This window comes from Acyrthosiphon pisum, chromosome A2 (genome assembly GCF_005508785.2).
Source record: "Acyrthosiphon pisum isolate AL4f chromosome A2, pea_aphid_22Mar2018_4r6ur, whole genome shotgun sequence".
In the NCBI taxonomy this organism is placed as follows: Eukaryota; Metazoa; Arthropoda; class Insecta; order Hemiptera; family Aphididae; genus Acyrthosiphon; species Acyrthosiphon pisum.
In genome coordinates, this window is record NC_042495.1 from 63664109 (window position 1) to 63683351 (window position 19243).

At 30.1% G+C, this 19243-nt stretch overlaps 3 protein-coding genes across 11 annotated transcripts in view; 1 reads left to right on the forward strand and 2 right to left on the reverse strand.

The window, feature by feature from the left end:
• Positions 1-3623, reverse strand: part of LOC100164464 (brahma-associated protein of 60 kDa) — a 7146-nt gene extending 3523 nt beyond the window's left edge. The window contains exons 1-5 of the mRNA XM_008187521.3: positions 3487-3623; positions 3314-3399; positions 3033-3232; positions 373-562; positions 136-303 (exon numbers count right to left, since the gene is read on the reverse strand). Of these exons, the coding sequence (XP_008185743.1) occupies positions 136-303; positions 373-562; positions 3033-3232; positions 3314-3391 (636 nt within the window). The 5' untranslated portion in view covers positions 3392-3399; positions 3487-3623. The remainder of the gene's footprint in view (positions 1-135; positions 304-372; positions 563-3032; positions 3233-3313; positions 3400-3486) is intronic.
• Positions 3624-11379: 7756 nt separating this feature from the next.
• LOC100575094 overlaps positions 11380-19243 on the reverse strand; it is a 31859-nt gene continuing 23995 nt past the window's right edge. The window contains exons 11-17 of one of the 9 annotated variants that reach the window (XM_016806605.2): positions 18301-18360; positions 16627-16653; positions 15697-15738; positions 15452-15510; positions 14529-14544; positions 13797-13806; positions 11380-11585 (exon numbers count right to left, since the gene is read on the reverse strand). In XM_016806605.2, the coding sequence (XP_016662094.1) occupies positions 15458-15510; positions 15697-15738; positions 16627-16653; positions 18301-18360 (182 nt within the window). In that variant the 3' untranslated portion in view covers positions 11380-11585; positions 13797-13806; positions 14529-14544; positions 15452-15457. Of the gene's footprint in view, positions 11586-13796; positions 13807-14528; positions 14545-15451; positions 15511-15696; positions 15739-16094; positions 16559-16626; positions 16654-18300; positions 18361-19243 lie in introns of those variants that run through there. The other 8 variants (XM_016806603.2, XM_029489709.1, XM_016806604.2 and 5 more) reach the window with 8 other exon arrangements.
• Positions 12640-13344, forward strand: LOC103310167 (general transcription factor II-I repeat domain-containing protein 2-like). Its single transcript, XM_008187523.1, has one exon. It carries the CDS (start codon positions 12640-12642, stop codon positions 13342-13344), a length of 705 nt encoding a protein of 234 aa, XP_008185745.1.

A 19243-nucleotide genomic window follows, 5' to 3' on the forward strand; every position in this document is an offset into this window, starting at 1 on the left:
TGCGACCCCCGCGCTGTATAGGTTGAGAACTAATGGCTAACGGGTAGGGAAGCAGCAACGGGTCGGGGTACACAGGGGCCACTTTTCATGTCGCGGACTATAGCTTTCTCGCTGTGCTCTAAATTTAAAAATTACCTTATTTGGTTCATTTTTAGAATCTTCTAGTAAACGTCCTTCAACTCTTAATTCCCAAGAGGCAACACTTCCTTCTTCACTTTCTCCAGGTTCTTTTGCTGGATAAAATGTATTTGATATAAATATACGCAATTTACGTTTTTGTTTCATTGGACGCTTCAATGCTTCCTATAATTATTATAACAATGAAACATTATTAGTCATCAATAACTTAAGATAAAACTAAGGATATTTTACTTGTATGTCTAATCGTTTTCTCATGATTGTTGAATCTAATTTTCTCTCAAATGCCAAAAGATCCATATATGCTTGTGATTCTGGAACAAGATCCCTCACTTTTTGGGGCAATATTTTATCTGCTAATTTTTTCTTCTTTTTGCTCATCCCGATACTGCTATTTTGAACTTGTATGTTGTGAGGAAAATCACTGTAAAAGTGATTTATTGTTAATATTTTTCTATATGACAAGGTATATAAAATATATTCTAAAAAACCGAATAATAGAAATAATAACTTTAGAACATTAATTTCATCATTAAATAAATTGAAAAGTTTTGTACACATATTATTAATAAGTAATAACTAATACAACTACAATGTTGAATTAGTAAATTTAAAAAAAATTAATTTTTTTTTATAAATCTCGAGAAGTTATTAATTTATTAATCATTAATAACTAATAGACCTTAGTAAAGAATATCTAACTTAACATTATTCTATTTCGAATTGTTTTCACAAATTTCTTTATATTAATGGATAGTGGTCAAGTTAAAATAAAAATTATAAATGACAAATCATCTACTCTTTTTTATTTTTATTTATTGAACAAAAATTCATATATTTACATGTTATACATTAAGTAAATAATTTGATAAGATTTGATTAACGGAATTGGGAAGTCACCCAGTGATGGCACCCCGTGCTGCTAAACTCTAAATGAGAACAATTGTTTATTATTATTTATTAAAAACGTAATCAACAATAGCCGCAACAAGGAATAAGAATATTAATCATTCTAAATTTAATTTGATTGCATTTACTTTAATATTATAAGCACTGTTGTTATATTAGAAGACAAATAATTATTATAAGATGAAAACCAAAAAAAAGTATTCTTAAACTAATGAACTAATCTTTTTTTATTTTTTACTGGGTTAGACATGTAAGAATGTACATTTTAATGAAATTAAGACAGTAAATAAAGTTTAATTTCTATTTTATTTTTTTATATGAACATGTTTTCTGGGGGTTCATTTTAATTAAATTCACACTTTTTTAATTACACATAGTGTTGGAGTTTTTATGCTTCTATGACAGTGGATGTATTTACAAATAATTTTATAAGATTTTATGGAACACAGCAGAAAAATAAATGGTACTTAAATATATTTTTCACTGTTTAATATTTAAAAAAAATTACGGTACTTTCCTGTTATACGAGACTACGGCTATTATTGCGACTACCACCCAAGACTACTTCCGTTATCGCGACTATCTATCTTAGCTAATATTATAGCTGAATAAAAATAATACTAAATAAGCTGCGATTATATTATATATCAGGGGTGGCCAAACTGCGACTTGCGTCATAGACTTTTGCAGCTCGCATCTTAACGTAACATTAGACGTAAATTAACGTTAAGAGCAAAAAAAAAAAGGTCGCATAATATACAATAATATGACCTTTTTTTTTTTCTTACATCTTGGCATTTCAATTTTTATTAATATATTTGGTGGCTCGCGAGTCTCATCTTGCTGGCCACCCCTGTTATATATCTATCATTACGAATATTATTAGTTTTTGTAATTGGTGTTTGCCACGGCAAATTTGGTACATTACAAATAATTATTATGTATTTAATTTTTTTTTATATAATTTCATTTTGACCATCCCTACAATACATATTAATAAAAATATATCAAAGAAGGCAAGAAAATTAAGGTAGTCTCGTATAACTGGAAAGTACCATTTTGGTAGTCTTAGATAAAAGGATTGTGATGTTTCACAAAATAAGCATGGGAGTCGAGATAACGGAGGTAGTCTTGGGTGGTAGTCGAGATAACAGCCGTAGTCTCGTATAGGAAAGTACCAAAATGACATACTTCTTTGTATATCAATTAATAGAAAATAATATAATTTTAAAATATAAGTAAAGACAATGTAACTAAAAATTATTGGTCATGACGTTTTTTTTTTTACTGAGTTTCAAACTTTGGCAGAAAACTAATCAACGGGTTTTTTTTTTTTAAGTTCCTTGTATTCAATTCTAAAGGAAATGTTCATAATACAATGTAATTTCCAAAAAGGGAAATAAATATCTATATTAAGTTGTATTTAACATGTATTTTAAGTTAAAGGAGCAGTTTTAAATGGTCCTAGTTGGACCAATTATTGGCCTAATATTAATTTGAATTAATCTATACTCTATTCAAAATGAGATCATTACTCGGCGGCCTAGTTGTGCGCATGGGCGAGGCTTTTTTCCGTGGCAGTGCCCAACGCGTCGCCGTAATGGGGACGGCGTCTGACTGCCGTCCAACAAAAACTGGTCGCCGCGGAGTAATGATCTCATTTTGAACAGAGTATAGTGAGTGTTAATTCATATTCCATACTTATGTAAATGTACCTATGTAATAAGTTTTTGAACTAACCAAATTTACTGAATAAATAGTTATATACTTGTATAAGTAAATGTATGAAAATAAATAATAATATTTTAACATAAGTAATTTAAAACAGAAATTTGTATACAGTTCATATTAAAGAAGAATATTAATTATTTATTACTTGACAACAATAATTTGTTATGTGGTTATTTTGGTAAGATAAAAAATATGAAGTTTTATAGAATTAAAAATGTACATAACATTCTTAAATTTTTTCTAAAAACACATACCCTTTAACCATAGGCGGTGGATTTCGATTATCGGCGGGTCGTTTGCCAGGCGTTGGCTGGCTCGGTACCATTGGGCCAGCACCGTGCCTCATAGGGCTAAATCCTTGAGTGGGGGGTCCACGAGCTCCCATCATAGCATTGGGTGGTACACCTTGAGGTATTGGACCACTTTGCTGGTACATGCCGGGCCTTTGCTGCATCTATATTAAACATACAGTATTATATTATAATTATGGCCATTACAGACGAATATAATAAAATATAAATATACGCATACTAACCGGATACGTTTGATTCGGGTATTGACCAAATCTATTTTGTACATTCGGGTTGGTAGGAGTAGGCGGAAAATTCGACATTTTAAAACCTTTAATACAATAATTAATTTTGATTACTTACAAAATAACATTAATATTAATTATTCATGAAACTATTACAAAGTAAAAACGTTTACATGTAATGGCAAACTGCCTATGAATGTAGATGAATTGTAGATCTCTCGCCTCTTGACTCTTGAGTTTTCTATAATTGTAAACAAACTACCATTTAAGCAATTTTGTTATCATCGGCATTCGGCACAACAATGTACAAACTCACTAGACCACAGTTTTGGACTGGTAGATTATTTTATACCTTGGTATAAATGATAACGTGATGTTTTCACCACGGTTGTAACATTCTATGGTTGTAGAGTTGATACCACTTCTCTGGCATCGGGCAGTAAGTTGGCTCCCCTGAGATAACAGCTTATCATATCCAGATTAATCTCATGGAATAAACGCTTAAATCGGGGACCAAACATTTTTTACTGTCATAGATATATACAACAACTAGATAGCCGTCTTTAACCGTCTCTAACCCATAGACCTTATACTAATAGATGGTACGTGGTAGTAGTTCCGGTGTCCAAACGTGACGGCGCTGATCAAGGTAGTACCACAGAATATATGAATTATTTCATATTATATTCTGTGGTAGTACACCGTACACCGCACATGCGCACTAGATGATACAATACTCTGTATATTACTCACGGACTAAGATATACAGGACTGGTATCGAAAACATTATCAGTGATCCCTAAATGTTTCCAAAGGTACAAGTGTAGTACCTAGCGCCATCTATTTTAGAAATTACACATTAATCATAATATTCATTGTACAATCTACACCGGCAAACTTTTTGCAGTTATTAAATTTGATATTTTCTTTAAAATTAACATAAGTTATTTTAATGACTAAGGGTATAATTATTTGATGAAAAACATTACCTAACTTAGTTTATTTTATTAAAATAATAGAAATGAAATAAAATTGTAGATTGTGTATTTGTTTACGTATTGTGTATTTGTTGATGAACCACAAACCAACGTTACGACAGTCAACTAAGTCTGATGATACGTCTACAAAATATAATAGCCAGTAACCACTATATTAGGTTTCATAAATACAATTTCAATAATTATATTAATATATTATTATTTCAAAAATAATTATTTTAGTACGTTGCCAATATACGCTACTAGAATGCGCTAGTAACCACACCTGTACCACAGAATAGATGAAATTTCATCTATTCTGTGCCTGTACCATTAGAAACATTTGAGGACCGGCCTTCTACTACCCCCCGACCATGTCGATACCAGTCCTGTATATCTTAGTCCGTGATATTACTGTATACAGTGGCGTGTCGAACTGACAATCAGACTTGAGGCAAACTATACAATTAGATCCCCCTCCCCACCACCAACAGTTTTTTCACAATTTTTTTTTATTATTCAAAATAATAAATATTATTAAGTTTTTTTAGGTATAAGTTGCACATCTACACTAACACACCCACCCACCCACCCAAATTTCCCTTGAGGCAATTGCCTCAAAAAATGAATGTTCGGCACGCCACTGACTGTATATAATATATATAATATATCACTGTAGCGCAGACCGCACCACCCACCAGCATCCCGCCTGGATGTTCCGTCTATTAGTATAAGGTCTATGCTCTAACCTACAGTTGTGACCAATATGTTGAAATCGGCCGCCATCTATAAAGCAGGCAATGTTTACATTTATTTTACATTTATTTATATACATATATATTTATCTTTACATATATACTATGATAATATTATTTTGTAAACATTGCCTGTTTTGTAAACGGCGGCCGACTTCCATGACAAGAAGGAGACGGCTAATTAATTGTTGTATAATCTATGGTTACAGTTGCTGCCATTACATTTCAATTTTTATCCCAAAATTATGTATTTTAAAATTCAAATAGTATTGAACAATTATTGTACATACAATAATTATTGTAGAGTTCCAAAAATTAAAAATACCGCAGATTTTACGAGTTTTTTGCCGGAAAAATCGTGAGAGATAGGGTGAAAAGGTTTTCAAAACCTGAATATTTGAAATAACAAATTCAGCGGAAAATGTTCGCGTTCGACTACCAGGTGACCGTGAAACGGAAAATTTTCAAATTTGGAAAATCTCGTTTATAAGTTATATTCGTTAGAACTTTAGAAGATATTTAATAGATATGAGGTCCTGTCATGAAAATTCCAGCGTGGGCCTATACAAAAATTGTTATAATGTAAAGTAACCAAAAAAATTATAGTTATAAGTTTGAATTACTTACCGACTATAAAAATCACCGAACTCTATACATGGAAGGCGCATTGTATATTATAATTCATGTGTTTAAAAGTGTCCCTATATCGAGGTCCACCATTTTGATTCCGTTAGTGTTCAGCACGATTTAAGATAATATCTTAAATCGTGGTGTTCAGTGTACAATAAGCATAGGGCATAGGTGGTATGTATAGGCGACATTTATAGAGTTCAGTGATTTCTATAATATGTCTTAATAATAAGTCCATGAGTCCGGCTCCCGAAAAGTGAGCGTTCAAGATCACGGGCTGAGTTTAATAAGTGATTGTCAAACATATTGGCGTGATTTTTAAAACTGTAACCTAGTTGCATGACCAAACAATACTACAAATCCGAAAACCCAATATTTAAACTCAGAACGTCGACCTTGAACGCTCACTTTTCGTGAGCCGGACTATAGTTTTAATGCCCCCATGTAAAATATGTGTAAAATATTTAAATGTGTTACTAAATATTTTAAGATGTATTTAAGATTTAAATATAATGTTCATAATAACATAAATTAGGTGGAATATATTATTATTATTTTATAGATAATCCAAGCTAATATTATTATCATATTTTAATATTATACTTCATTAATATGTTATATATGCAGTTATTGAACATTAAATTGAACAAATAAATACAATTTTCAACTATTAGTTTAATTATTTGTCAATTCGTTATTGATATATATTTTAATAAAATTATAATTATAAATAGCTATATATTTTGTAGACATTTGTAGTTATACAGCCCCCCCCCCCCAAATTTCAAACACTATTTACGCCTATGGGTATAACCTTCGCCAATTATAAATACTATAGAATATAACAATAGGTAGGTATATTATATAGTATATAAGACCTATACTATAGGTATTATAATTTATAATACAAAATGTTCATGAACAAAATTCGTCTATTCTGAGAATTAGCGATACATTTACCTTTTGTAATAACAACATCTGTTTTATCCACCTCCTAGACTCTACCGTGTAGCAGTGTAGCCTTGTAGGTATCTGTTAGCCACATAGACTCTGCATCAATACACGACGTCAGGACTCTGTCCATAGCAGAATTAGAATTAGTCTAACATCCCACATATTATGTAGAACCTGGTCGTGGAGTCCGCGCACTTCACTACGCCGCCGGACCAAGTTCATCCCAGTAATTTTAAACAGTGTATAATAAACTAATCCTCGGGCAGAGACTTTTCATTCTGTCCTAAGATTTCTGTATTTAATTTAATAAATACTTATTATAAAAACCTTTTTAGAGCTATAAGTTCTGAGCCCTGGTTAGTGGTTATGATTACCTAATGTTTATGCTTATAATAACATAAGATAAAAACAGTGTAACATTAGCCAGGTAGGACCTATATCTAAGTTTTAACTCAGCTTTGACTTTTGCACTCAACAAATGAAATTTATAACCATAACTTATAGTACCAAACTTTTTTAGATTTTCGTTTGTAACTTTTTTCTCAATAATTAAATTTTTCAATTCAGACTACGTTGCCCATAAAGAGAAAGTCGTGCGATGAAATACACAATCAGGTACATGTTACTCAATTAGCATTAATACAATTTCTTGTAGGCAACTAGTTGCAATTTCAATTCCAAGATCATTTACTTCACATCTCCGGACCCCCAGTAAATGGTACTCAGAACATTATTAGTCGAGTTAAGATCTGCACGTTTAGAATTTCGAAATTAATGATGATCTTTTAGTACAGGTAAAACTTCGGGCATGAATTATGTAATACACAATGAAAGAGAAAATTTATCTGGCATAACTAAAGAATCTCTGTAAATCTCAACTACGTCTTCTACGTCTTATCCTGCAGTTATAACATCAAGGTCTAAAAGAGAACTAATTTGGTTTATAATGTTTTGGGAGAAATTTAAGAAACGAAATTCATCAACTATTGCCACGACTTTATCATTTTTAATACCTACCCGATAATGATAGTCCTGAAACACTGTTAAGCCAATTAACATTTGGTAAATTTAAGTTTCCGCAAATAATTCCCATATTGCACTCAGAAAACTGCCACAATTCATCAACAGTTTCAGCATGTAACGTGTATATCTTGATTAGGTCTGACGATGGTATATACAGTAGACGCCGCTTATAAGACTCAATTTGGGACCAGGGGGTTTATTTTTGAACTTAATCGAATCGTATTAATGATCTAATACGTTCATTTTCGATCATCTATTCGATTAAGTATACAAAATGGTGTTTTTGAATTCAATCTAATGATTAGTAATCGAATAAGTAAACTAATTATTCGATTACTATATTAGGTTGCTCATTTAGTAATCTAATAGCATTTTAGATTAGTTATTCGTTTTTTCCTTATCACGACTCGTAGTGTTAAATGTCATAAAACAATTTTTTTACTATTAATTCTTATTTAATTTATTCTTTAGAGCATAATTAAAATAATTAAGTGAAAATTATGGATTTATTACTTAATTTAAATCATTTGCAAATGATTAGAAATCTTGAAGAGTTGGAACTCGAAAGGAATGAAAATCGACGATTTTACACCGCTGAAAATGCATTTGACGGTACCTATTAACTGTTTATTTAAATACATACGTAAAACTATTTTAGTGTAAAACAAACTAACTCACAATATGTATTAAGATTTAAATGATCGATTAAAAAAATTAATTACGTATTTATAAATTTTATTTTACTACATGTTTTGCTTTGATTTTAATACATTAACACATATTACATACTTTATTATTGAATAATTTATAATAATCTTGATAAAAAAACTAAAATTCTAATAGGTAAATATTACATATAAAAATTATTTTTGAAAACAATTTGTAATTTTAGTTTGTTTTTTATTTTGTTCTAATGTTCCGAAAATATACTGTTCGTATTCGTATTGTATATTAAAATATTATTTACGAATATTATTTAATTTTTCAATAACAATTTATTTCTAAATTATAACCAAAAAAGTTTATTTTCTACTACTTATTTCATGAAATTTGAGTCTTATAACCGAAGTGTTGAGCCTTATAACCGATTTTTTTTTAATGTATTTGGTACGTCCGAACTGTTCCAGACGATTTTAAGTCTAATAAGCGACTGAACCTTATATCCGTGAGTCTTATAAGCGGCGTCTACTGTACTATATATCAGGGGTGGCCAGCGAGGAGAGACTCGCGAGCCACCAAATATATTAATAAATATGGAAGAGCCAAGATGAAAAAAAAAGGTCATATTATTATACATATAATAATAATATGACTTTTTTTTTTTACATCTTGGCTCTTACGTTAATTTACGTCTAATGTAACGTTAAACGTTAGGATGCAAGCCGCAAAAGTCCATGACGAGAGCCGCGGTTTGGCCACCCCTGCTATATATACTTATCCTATTGTAACGATTGTCATTACACTATTAATAAAATATGTTTCTAAGATATAGACAATTTGATAAATATTTGTTCTACCGATTGTTAAGCAATCATAGTATGAGGGACATAATCAGGCCCGAACTTGGGGGGCGGTAAATTTTCATGAACTTTTTTTTTATTATTTTCCCAACATAGTTATAACTTTAGAATTATGTAAAATGTATTTTTCTTTATGTATTGTGATTTGGTGAAGATTTCTCCAAAGTTTATTTTAGGATGATGTTCTCTCAAATCTATACTAACAATAAAAATTCATTGGATAACTCATAACGACATGATAGCAGCCCGCAGCTAGCGTTTTTGTATTTTGTAAATAAGTAAAACACAGCATAATAATAATGTTTATTTTACTTTTACGTAAACGTAATACCTACGTCTTGATTGATAAAAACTTATGAGTTATGATTAATAAAACTAAGATCAGAAAAAATGCAATTAAAATAAATATTACATTTTTTTAAGTTTATAATTTATTTTTGAGTATATATGAGTATTAAGCAGTGGCGTATATACGAATTATATTCACTATGGGCCGATTTATCAGTCATCACTAGACAAGCATAGCACGACTAACATGGCCATAATTATACATTTTTTAGGGTGGTTATATAATTATGGCATTTAAATATATACAGTACAAATATAAATTGCGCAATTTAATTTTATAATTCCTAAATAAAATTAATTTTTTGGTTCTTTTTTTAAAAATAATGACAGTGTCATTTATATATTTTGATGTTATTTTACTATGAATTTAACATCAAAGTCAATAAGTCATCAAAGCAAATACTGACAATATAACATTTCCTTGTTGATTCCTCAAAAACGATTTTAATCAACCGGCTAACTTAATCATGGTGAAAAACTGTAAACAGTGCAAATATACATGCAATGGTTTGATTGAACCTGCAATTTCACTATGAGCCCTGGCCTAGGGGGCCACCCCCCTTAATACGCCACTGGTATTAAGTATAAACCATAACTACTCGGATACCAACGGTACTAGATTCTTTCCAATATGATGTCAAATGATTCTTTCAATTTAAAATTATTTCAAATCTTTCAAATCTTTTAATATGTGCAATAATTTTTATTTTACTTAAGTATACGGTATACTTTTTTTTATAAAAACTATAATATGTTTATTTAACATTGGTTTTACTAGAGAATTAAGAGATAACTAATAAATGAAAATATGAAATATTGGAAGGAATGGAGTTTAGCTATGGAAATCGATTTTCGTGAATTTTTTCTTCAAAATGTGTGTTTTCCACGCTCAATGAATAATGATGGAACTATAAAAAAAGTTGGTCGAATTTTCTGTAGAAGTTATAAGATTAAAAAAACTTCAAAATCTTAAAATCTTATTATTAAAATACTAAAAGTAATATTTTTAATTTTTTTTTTGTAAATGTGAGTTTTTTATCCTTATAATTTTGGTGAAATCACAAATTACTTATTGTACTTACTGTTTATTATATTGTTAATAAAGAAATGTAATAAAAAAAAACCCCGATGGATGGGAATTCGCAAACTCGTGTATAACTTTGAAACTAAGTCCGATCGACAAATTCTGTTTGCATTGATTGTTCTTAACTCATTGAAAAACAAAGGTTTCCAAAAAAAAAAATCTAACCACATTTATGAGTCATAAATTATGACTTAAAATAATAGGTACCTTACATTTTAAAGAATAACTTTTTAGAGGGTTGTCTCATTAATATGTTGCCCCGGGGCGCAAAATGTTTAAATACGGCCCTGGACATAATGTCTGTCTTACTAGTGTTACTGCTATCATGATTCAAGACCCCTCCATCTCTAACACATTTACACGTAGGTATTTATATTTCTATTAGTTCTGAGAGTGGCGCAAATAGGGGGGGGGGGCTTAGCCCCTCAAAATCACCCAAAGCCCTCTCAAAATAGAAAAGTGCACCATTCTTAAAAGTATGTATCTATAAATTATAATTTAAAAAAAAAATGTGTTGGGGCTTGAGCCCCCCCTAAACATTTTTCCTATTTGGGCCACTGAGTTCTGAATAATCTAAATCTAGTAAAACCTAATAACTCAGTACTATTATAAAAGTATATTGTACTCGCCACTCGGACCTTATAATTCGTTAAAATTCTGAATGAATAAACAAACACTCATTTTTTATACATGACTAGTTACAGAATTAAATTGGTGTAGATAATAATTAATTTGGTGAGCACATTAGGCATGCATTGTGACTTAAAAAATAAAGAAGAGAGTATTTCATTATGTGTGTGTGTTTATTATACTTGATAATTTTAAACAATATGATTACGTACATCTAGAAAATGCATTTTGATATGTGAATAGTAAAGTTATGTATTATAATAAAATAACTTATTTATTATTATATTATGTAAAAATAATTCCATTGTATCCTATGGAAATTAAATATCCAGCTGGAGGTAATAAGATGATCTAAAAATAAAAGAATAACAGTTTGATTTAATTAAACTTTTTCTATTTTGGGTTGAATACATTATAATATTATATTACCGATTAATAGTTAATTATATATGTATAATAGATACTAATATATTATGTATGAATGTACTAAAACCAGGTTATTATTATTTTTTTTTTTTTGATCAACCAAAATACACAACTAAATTTAATACTTGGAATCTGTGACTTTATTTCTACGTATTAAATTGTTTTTTACTAAAAATATTAAATTCTTAAATAATTAAATGTATCTAATTATTTTTCAAGATTTTTGAATTTTCATGTTATATTACAGGGGTGGCCACAACTAGCCTCGCGAGCCGCATGCGGCTCTTAAACTAAATTTAGACTTAACTTAATAAATATATAATTTGTTAGAATCGTTAGAAACGTTAGATAGCATTTTTATTGCCGTCGATTTCGTTATCATTACAGTCGTTATTAGATATAGATTGGCACGGCTGCGGTGCTTTCAGTATGTGTAGCCAAAAATAGTCACGGTGTGTTACGACCACGTCAGACGATGGCGATAACAACATGATTTCCGTTATCGCGTTGCCACGTTAATGTTAGTTACGTTCACGTATAGGCAGTAGAGAGTACCGAACACCAATATTTTTCTGTGTGCAGTTGTTGTGTGCTGTTTCAACACAGTTGTAGCCTAGTGTCCGAACAGTTACGATGTTATCTAAGAAGCGTAAATATGAAGAGGAGAATCGAGCTTTTAATATAGACTGGGAGGAAGAATATCTTTTTGTAGAAAGAAACGATCAGCCAATGTGTCTTTAATGTCAAGTAACTTTGTCACAGTTCAAGGCCAGTGATCTAAAACGCCATCATGACAGTAACCACAGTGGTTTTAATAAAGATTTTCATGTTGGCTCTCAGTTAAGGAAAACCAAACTGAAATCACTCAAAGAAAAACTTCATGGTCAGAGTAGAGTTACGTCAATTTTTACCAAGGAAGCAGATTTAACAACTGAAGCTGGCTTCATCTTGGCTTTTAATAATATCTTTTATAGAAAATATGAACAACTATGAGTTACCTAATGATGTATCTTGGTGCTGCTTAATGAGATGGCTATCAATAAGCAATGTTCTTGGCAGTTTTTTTGAGTTACTTGATCCAATCAAACAGTTTATGGAAGAAAAAGGAAAATCTTTTCCTGAACTTAATGAAACCCAGTGGTTGTTAGATTTGGCTTTTTTTACAGATGTGGTTCAGTATTTACAAACTCTAAATAAATCTTTACAAGGAAAGGAAAAACTTATTTCTGATTTGGCCCAAACCGTATTTAGCTTTCATCACAAGTTAAAGCTTTTTACAAAAGACCTTCAGACAAAAACATTTGCTCACTTCAAATGTTTGAAGAAAATAAGTGAAAGCTTTCCCGACATTCCGGTGGAAACTGAAGAATATATGAATAAGATGTCAGGCCTTGCTGAAGAAATCAATCGCAGATTTAATGATTTAAGATCACTTAAACCTTCATTTTCATTCCTGGAAAATCCTTTTGCTATTGATGTTGTGAGCGATGGCTGTCCTATTTCATCACCAATAACAAAGGATACAGCAGCTGTAGAGTTGGAGTTACTAGAACTGCAAGAGGACGAAAGACTAAAAGGACTTGAACGAAGTGGCGTTTCTACCATAGAATTTTGGAAAAATGTCCCAGAAAAAAAAATAATCACATACAAAAAAGTGTGCTATGAGACTTATTTCAATCTTTAGCACTACTTTTGTGTGTGAATCATTGTACTCAACGCTTAAATACATTAAATCTAAATATCGATCTAAACTAACTGATGAACATTTAAGTGAAGTTGTGCGAACTGCGCTTACAAATTATCAGCCAGATTTCAAAAAGCTTACAGAAAAAATGAACACTCGAAAAATCACTTCTCATAAATAAATCAATAATAATGTTAATAAGTATGTCAATAATAATAATGTTTTATGTAATGTAAAAAATAAACGTTCCTTCATTTGATTTAAAATGAAAAATGTGTCTTCATTTCATAAACATCGCCTTACAATGTGGCTCGCCTCAAATTAGCTTTATAAATTTTCGGCTCCCAAAGTTAAAGTTAGTAGCCACCCCTGTTATATTATGTTTAATGTATTATTCTTTTAAGGTGTATGTTTTCTATCTAATATTATATGTAATAAATATTGTAACTTACAAGGTACCTACTGTAAAACCCAACAAGAATACACAATTTTAATTAAATTTATTTAAATACGTCGGTCTAATCACTCTAATCAAAACAATTTGGAAATGTACAGTTAAACAGTACAGATAGCATTGGAGCTATACTCTATTCCAAATAATTTTGAAAATACTGCGCAGTACCGGAGGAACGGTAGGACTGCTCTGATTGACTGCAATATTCGGCCGCGAATGACAGCAGCCAACGTGACTGTACGTGTGCGAACCATGATGCGTTTCCGACTTCCGTCGGGATTTTTTTCCAAACTTCTTTGAAATAGAGTATTTTTATAAATATTCCATCAGTAAGTACATAAAATATAAGATATAGTTTTTAAATTCCATTCTTAATAGCATTTCATTTAATAATTTAATTTTAAGCGCATTCGAAAACTATTCACAAGTCGACGCTACCTATGCGGACATCTCTAAAGCCTTTGACCGGGTAAATCATGTAGTTCTTATTAGTTATTTATATTCTCTATTAAACAGGATTTGGATATTCTCAAATTGTATCTGATTATGAGAGCGCAATAGGTAAAATGTGTAGGTATATAATGGCTTATTTCAACAAACTGCGTACCTTGGGCAACAGCTCGTAATGTAAGTAAAATTAAATTAAAATAAAATACAATTGAACACAAGCTAATCATTTTTCAACTTTTCGTTTAATATTATGTAATAATGTAATATATTGTTTACCTACCATGATTTTAATAATCCTATCACAAAATACACAATTTTTTTGGCTAAAATGCACTTTACCGCAATACCGCGCACCTCACGAATTTTGATTTTTTTTTTTTAAAGATGTGTTTTTCAACGCTGATTTTGAAACTGTTTGAATTTTTTTGCGGAAACCATTATTTTGGAAGTTATAGCCTCCAAAAGTTTGCGATTTTACGTTTATTCGCACATGCGCGCAGCACTACTATAGGTATACTGCCGCGCGGAGTAGTATTATTCAAATTTGCCGACTGGTGCCGGCAGGTTGAATGGAGCTACTATAGTCTATACCAGAGGTTCCCAAACTGTGGGTTGCGACCCAAAAGTGGGTCGCGATTATATTTTTGGTGGGTCGCGCTATAATTTGATATAATACATATTTTTCGTTGATGTTCAAATTTCAAATACAGTTTTTCGTTAATCGTTATATCAGTTATATGCGAGATTGACGATTACGAGTTTACAGCGCACCATATCAAACAGATTAATAGTTATACCTATTGAAAAGAAAGCGATTTATCTGAAACAAATTAGTGTTAGTAAGTACCTAAATACCTAAACAAAAAAAAAAGGTCATTCAATGTATTGTGGGTCGCCAAATTTAAAAAAATTCTCAAAATGGGTCGTACAATAAAAAGTTTGGGAACCTCTGGTCTATACATATATGTACTTATATCTTTATGCTAGCCATCGAGACATCCGTCTGTTAATCGTTCTATTAATTTACTCTTGCCAAAATAATGGTTTCCGCAAAAAAATTCAAACAGTTTCAAAATCAGCGTTGAAAAACACGTTTTTTTAAAAAAAAAAAAAATCGAAATTACTGAGCTGCGTGGTAAAGTGAATTTGTTCCATTTTTTTTTGTGATCTGTAAATATCTAATAACATTAAAATGTTGCTTACTCAGAGTCAATACTCATTGCTGAATTCAATGCAAAATGGATCTGGTAATTGATGAACATCTAAAAATAACAATTTAATCAAATTAATTTTTTTATTTTGGTTGAATACAACATCTATTATAGATCATATATAATAGTATAGGTGCCGGTTCATAGTTTTATTAGAGCATAAATATTATAATATAGGTACCTATTCTATAGTACGTATGAGATTTATGTTTTGTTAACAGTTTAATACCTAATTACCTTCATTTTTATTATAATTTTGAACAAAATTGCATAATGGAACTGAAATAATATGAATTAAGTCCAATTAAGTATTCATTGTTACTTTATACCTATTATTAGTTATACATTTTATATTTAAGAAGGGTCACTAGACACAGTAAAAAATATACATGAATTATAAAACGGTTTACAATTTAAAGAAAAAATTATGGAAAATCAATACTATAAATAAAATTATAGTTATAGACAATAATAACTAATTAGAATATTATTTCATTTTCATTCGGTATTTGATTTAGGTACTAATATACCAAATAATATAATATATAATAGACTGCGACATAGGCTTATTATAACACATTAACACAATATATTAATATTATAAACGAGTATATTATAATAAAACAGTATGAAGGGATGTGAAAGGCTTGTAATATTATTAGAATGGTGCTTAATATCCTAATAATATAATTGTCTAAATCACATATTCACATTACGTAGTATGAAATACTTTGGATTTGAACTTTTTTACAACCACCAGATTTTCCGAAGGATTCTCTTTCTACCATTGTTTAATGTTAATACGAGTGTGAATACACTACCTTCTAAGAAATACAACAAGAATACCTACTATTTATATATTATATATATTTTGGGTTTATTATATAGTCTTTGGGAATCTTTTATGTACGGTGTCCAAGGCTTATTTTGAGTTTCTTAATAGAAGAGTGTTTTATAGTAATGGGGACTCATCGAAAATCCTTTTTGGTGAAGATACTTCAGTGGTTGGATCGCTTATACTGGCCTGAGGTGTTTCTAGATTTCCAGGTTACACATTTACCTCGGTGACTGAAGTAAGCAGGATTGTCATACCCGTTACCTAAGGTATCCCATACATTAGACATTTTTTAAATATAATATTATAAATAACTATTAATGTATGCTTACAGAAATCGTCAACAGTAAATTTAGATTCTATAAAAAGATACATAATATTATTTACAAACCTCAGTTTTTACTCATTTTATATTTAATTCTAATAAACTCTTAACATAGTTGTGTACATAAATACAAGATAATAATAAATAAAAATGTTTAAATGCGATGAAATATGACTATATACTACTTAATTTTCCCTAATTGATAGAAATTCTAACCAAAATTATTCATTCGATTTATTTAGTATAAAATTACAATGGTCACGAAGTGTCAATGATATTCAACAAGTATTTCATATTAATTAATACTTATAAAAATTCTTGTTGTGATATTTAATGTAAATATACTTCTATTTTTTCATGAACCTAAACTAATTATTAAAAAAGTAATTTATTTTGAAAACAATAATTTTTACTCAGTTTAACTCAGCATTTATAATATATATATAATATTTATATGTGTACATATAATATGTATACCTATGTATATTTATAAAATTATAAAAGGGGGACGAGGTGGCCGAGCGGTCCAACGCGTCGGCTGCGGCGCTGCCGGTTGCGGTTTCGATTCCCGGCCACTGGGCGGCATTTTTCTCCGGGCAAGTCACGGTGTCCGGAGAACAAGTGCCGCCATCCCCCACTCCGGGGCATGGCAGAAACCTACGGGTGCCCCATTCGAAATTCTGCCAAAAATACACCCACGTGTAACACTCACCTACCGTTCTAAAAACTTACTGTTCTACCCCTCTCTCAATGGCCTAAGTTGCCGCGGGATAAAAAATGAAAAAAAAAGTTATAAAAAAAAGTTAATACTATGATTTTTTTTTTTTAAAAAAAGATCGTTTTATAATGACTTGAAACCATGTAATAAAATATTTTCAAAAACATTGATACATTTTGAAATAATGGGTCAGTTATGTCTCAGTATCCTATGCTACACTAAATACTAGGATCAATAAATAGTATGAGCAACAGTGGATACAAAATATAAATTGGCCTTAGGATCCTTCCATTGCAGCAATTTAGCCCATATAATTTAGGTGGTGATATTATGCCTGAAAGGAAATGGACTAAAATATCTCTTAAATGCCTAGATAAAAAAAATTATCCAACAACAACCTACACAGAAGAAAATATAAAAATGCATGAAGAACTAAAAAAAATTTATATCAACAATAATATTATTGAACTTAAAAAAAAGTATTTGTCTAAGTATTTTGAATACTATTAAAATGTATTTGCATTTAATACTTTTAAAAGAAATTATTCGAATACGTATTTTAAATACAAATTACATTAAGTATTTAAATACGTATTCTGAAATCTGAATACATTTGAAAAGTATTCATAACAAGACTGAGGCCTACCATATTTAAGATGTACCTACATAGGTAGTTGATAAAAATGGACAAAATTAAAAAACCAAAAAGCATTCCCGTGTCCACAAAGCCGTATTGTAAATCTAAATTAAGAAGCCAGCAATTATAACGACAATTCCATTGCTTGGAAACATACTTAAGCCAAAAAAATTTGTTCCCTGACATCGAATGAGTGGCTGTCAACAATAATACTATTATAGTACCCATGGTATTGGCAACCTAATTATTTTTAATGTTTGCAAACCTTATACTCTACATTAAATGTGAGACTTATGTTTTGTAAACAGTTTAATACCTATAATTACCTTTATAATCTTTCTCGTCTACATTTTGATACTCGCGTAGAAATTTGCATGTTGATGAATCTGAAATTATTTGAATTAGGTCCAATTAAGTATTCATTGTTACTTTATTAGTTATACATTTTACATTTATATAGCTTAAATAAAAAAATATACATTATATTATAAACAAATTACAATTTAAAAAAGAAATTTATCAAAAAAAATATTGTAAATAATATGATAGTTATAGACAATAATAATTAATAACTAACTTCTATTTTCTCCATTATTTGGTTTAGGTACAAATATACCGTATAATATAAGATATAATATACTGTGTAATAGGTTTATAAATTATAATAACACATATTAATATAAAAGGGTATAATATAATAAAACAAGAGGACTGAGGAAAGGATGTGAACGGCTTGTGGTGCTTGTAATATTATTACAATGGTGTATGATCTCCTAATAATATAATCACAACAAAAACCCTTCGTAAACTATGTGTAAAAATGGCTAAGTAAAAAAAATAAAAGATCTTTAAGCACTATAAAGATGTAATATACTGATATCATTAATAAATGCTAAGTATATTGAATTTAAGTAAACTTATTTTGTTTCAATAATATTTTATTTACTTGGCAAGGAGTTGTTTCTTAAAAAAAAAACAATAAGTGTGATGAACAAAATAATTAAATGGCGAAGGACTATTAAAATATAACTTACTATTTGTTACGGAACAAAACAACAACAACAACGAAAAAGGTCTGTATCAAGACCAACAAACACGATTGGATAAAGTAAAACGGTTTGACGGATGAAAACCACACCAGACAAAGGGAAATGACAAGACAACGGTGTGCTTTTCATCTGTCAGAACGAGAAACACGGACCAATCAGCGATGGGCTAGGTTGTCGAAGAGGGTATAAATACCGGACACTTTCGACAATCTAGCCACTC

Bases quoted from the DNA above. Each gene is read 5' to 3' on its own strand.
- LOC103310167 (XM_008187523.1), top strand. From the start codon at position 12,640: ATGAACAACTATGAGTTACCTAATGATGTATCTTGGTGCTGCTTAATG.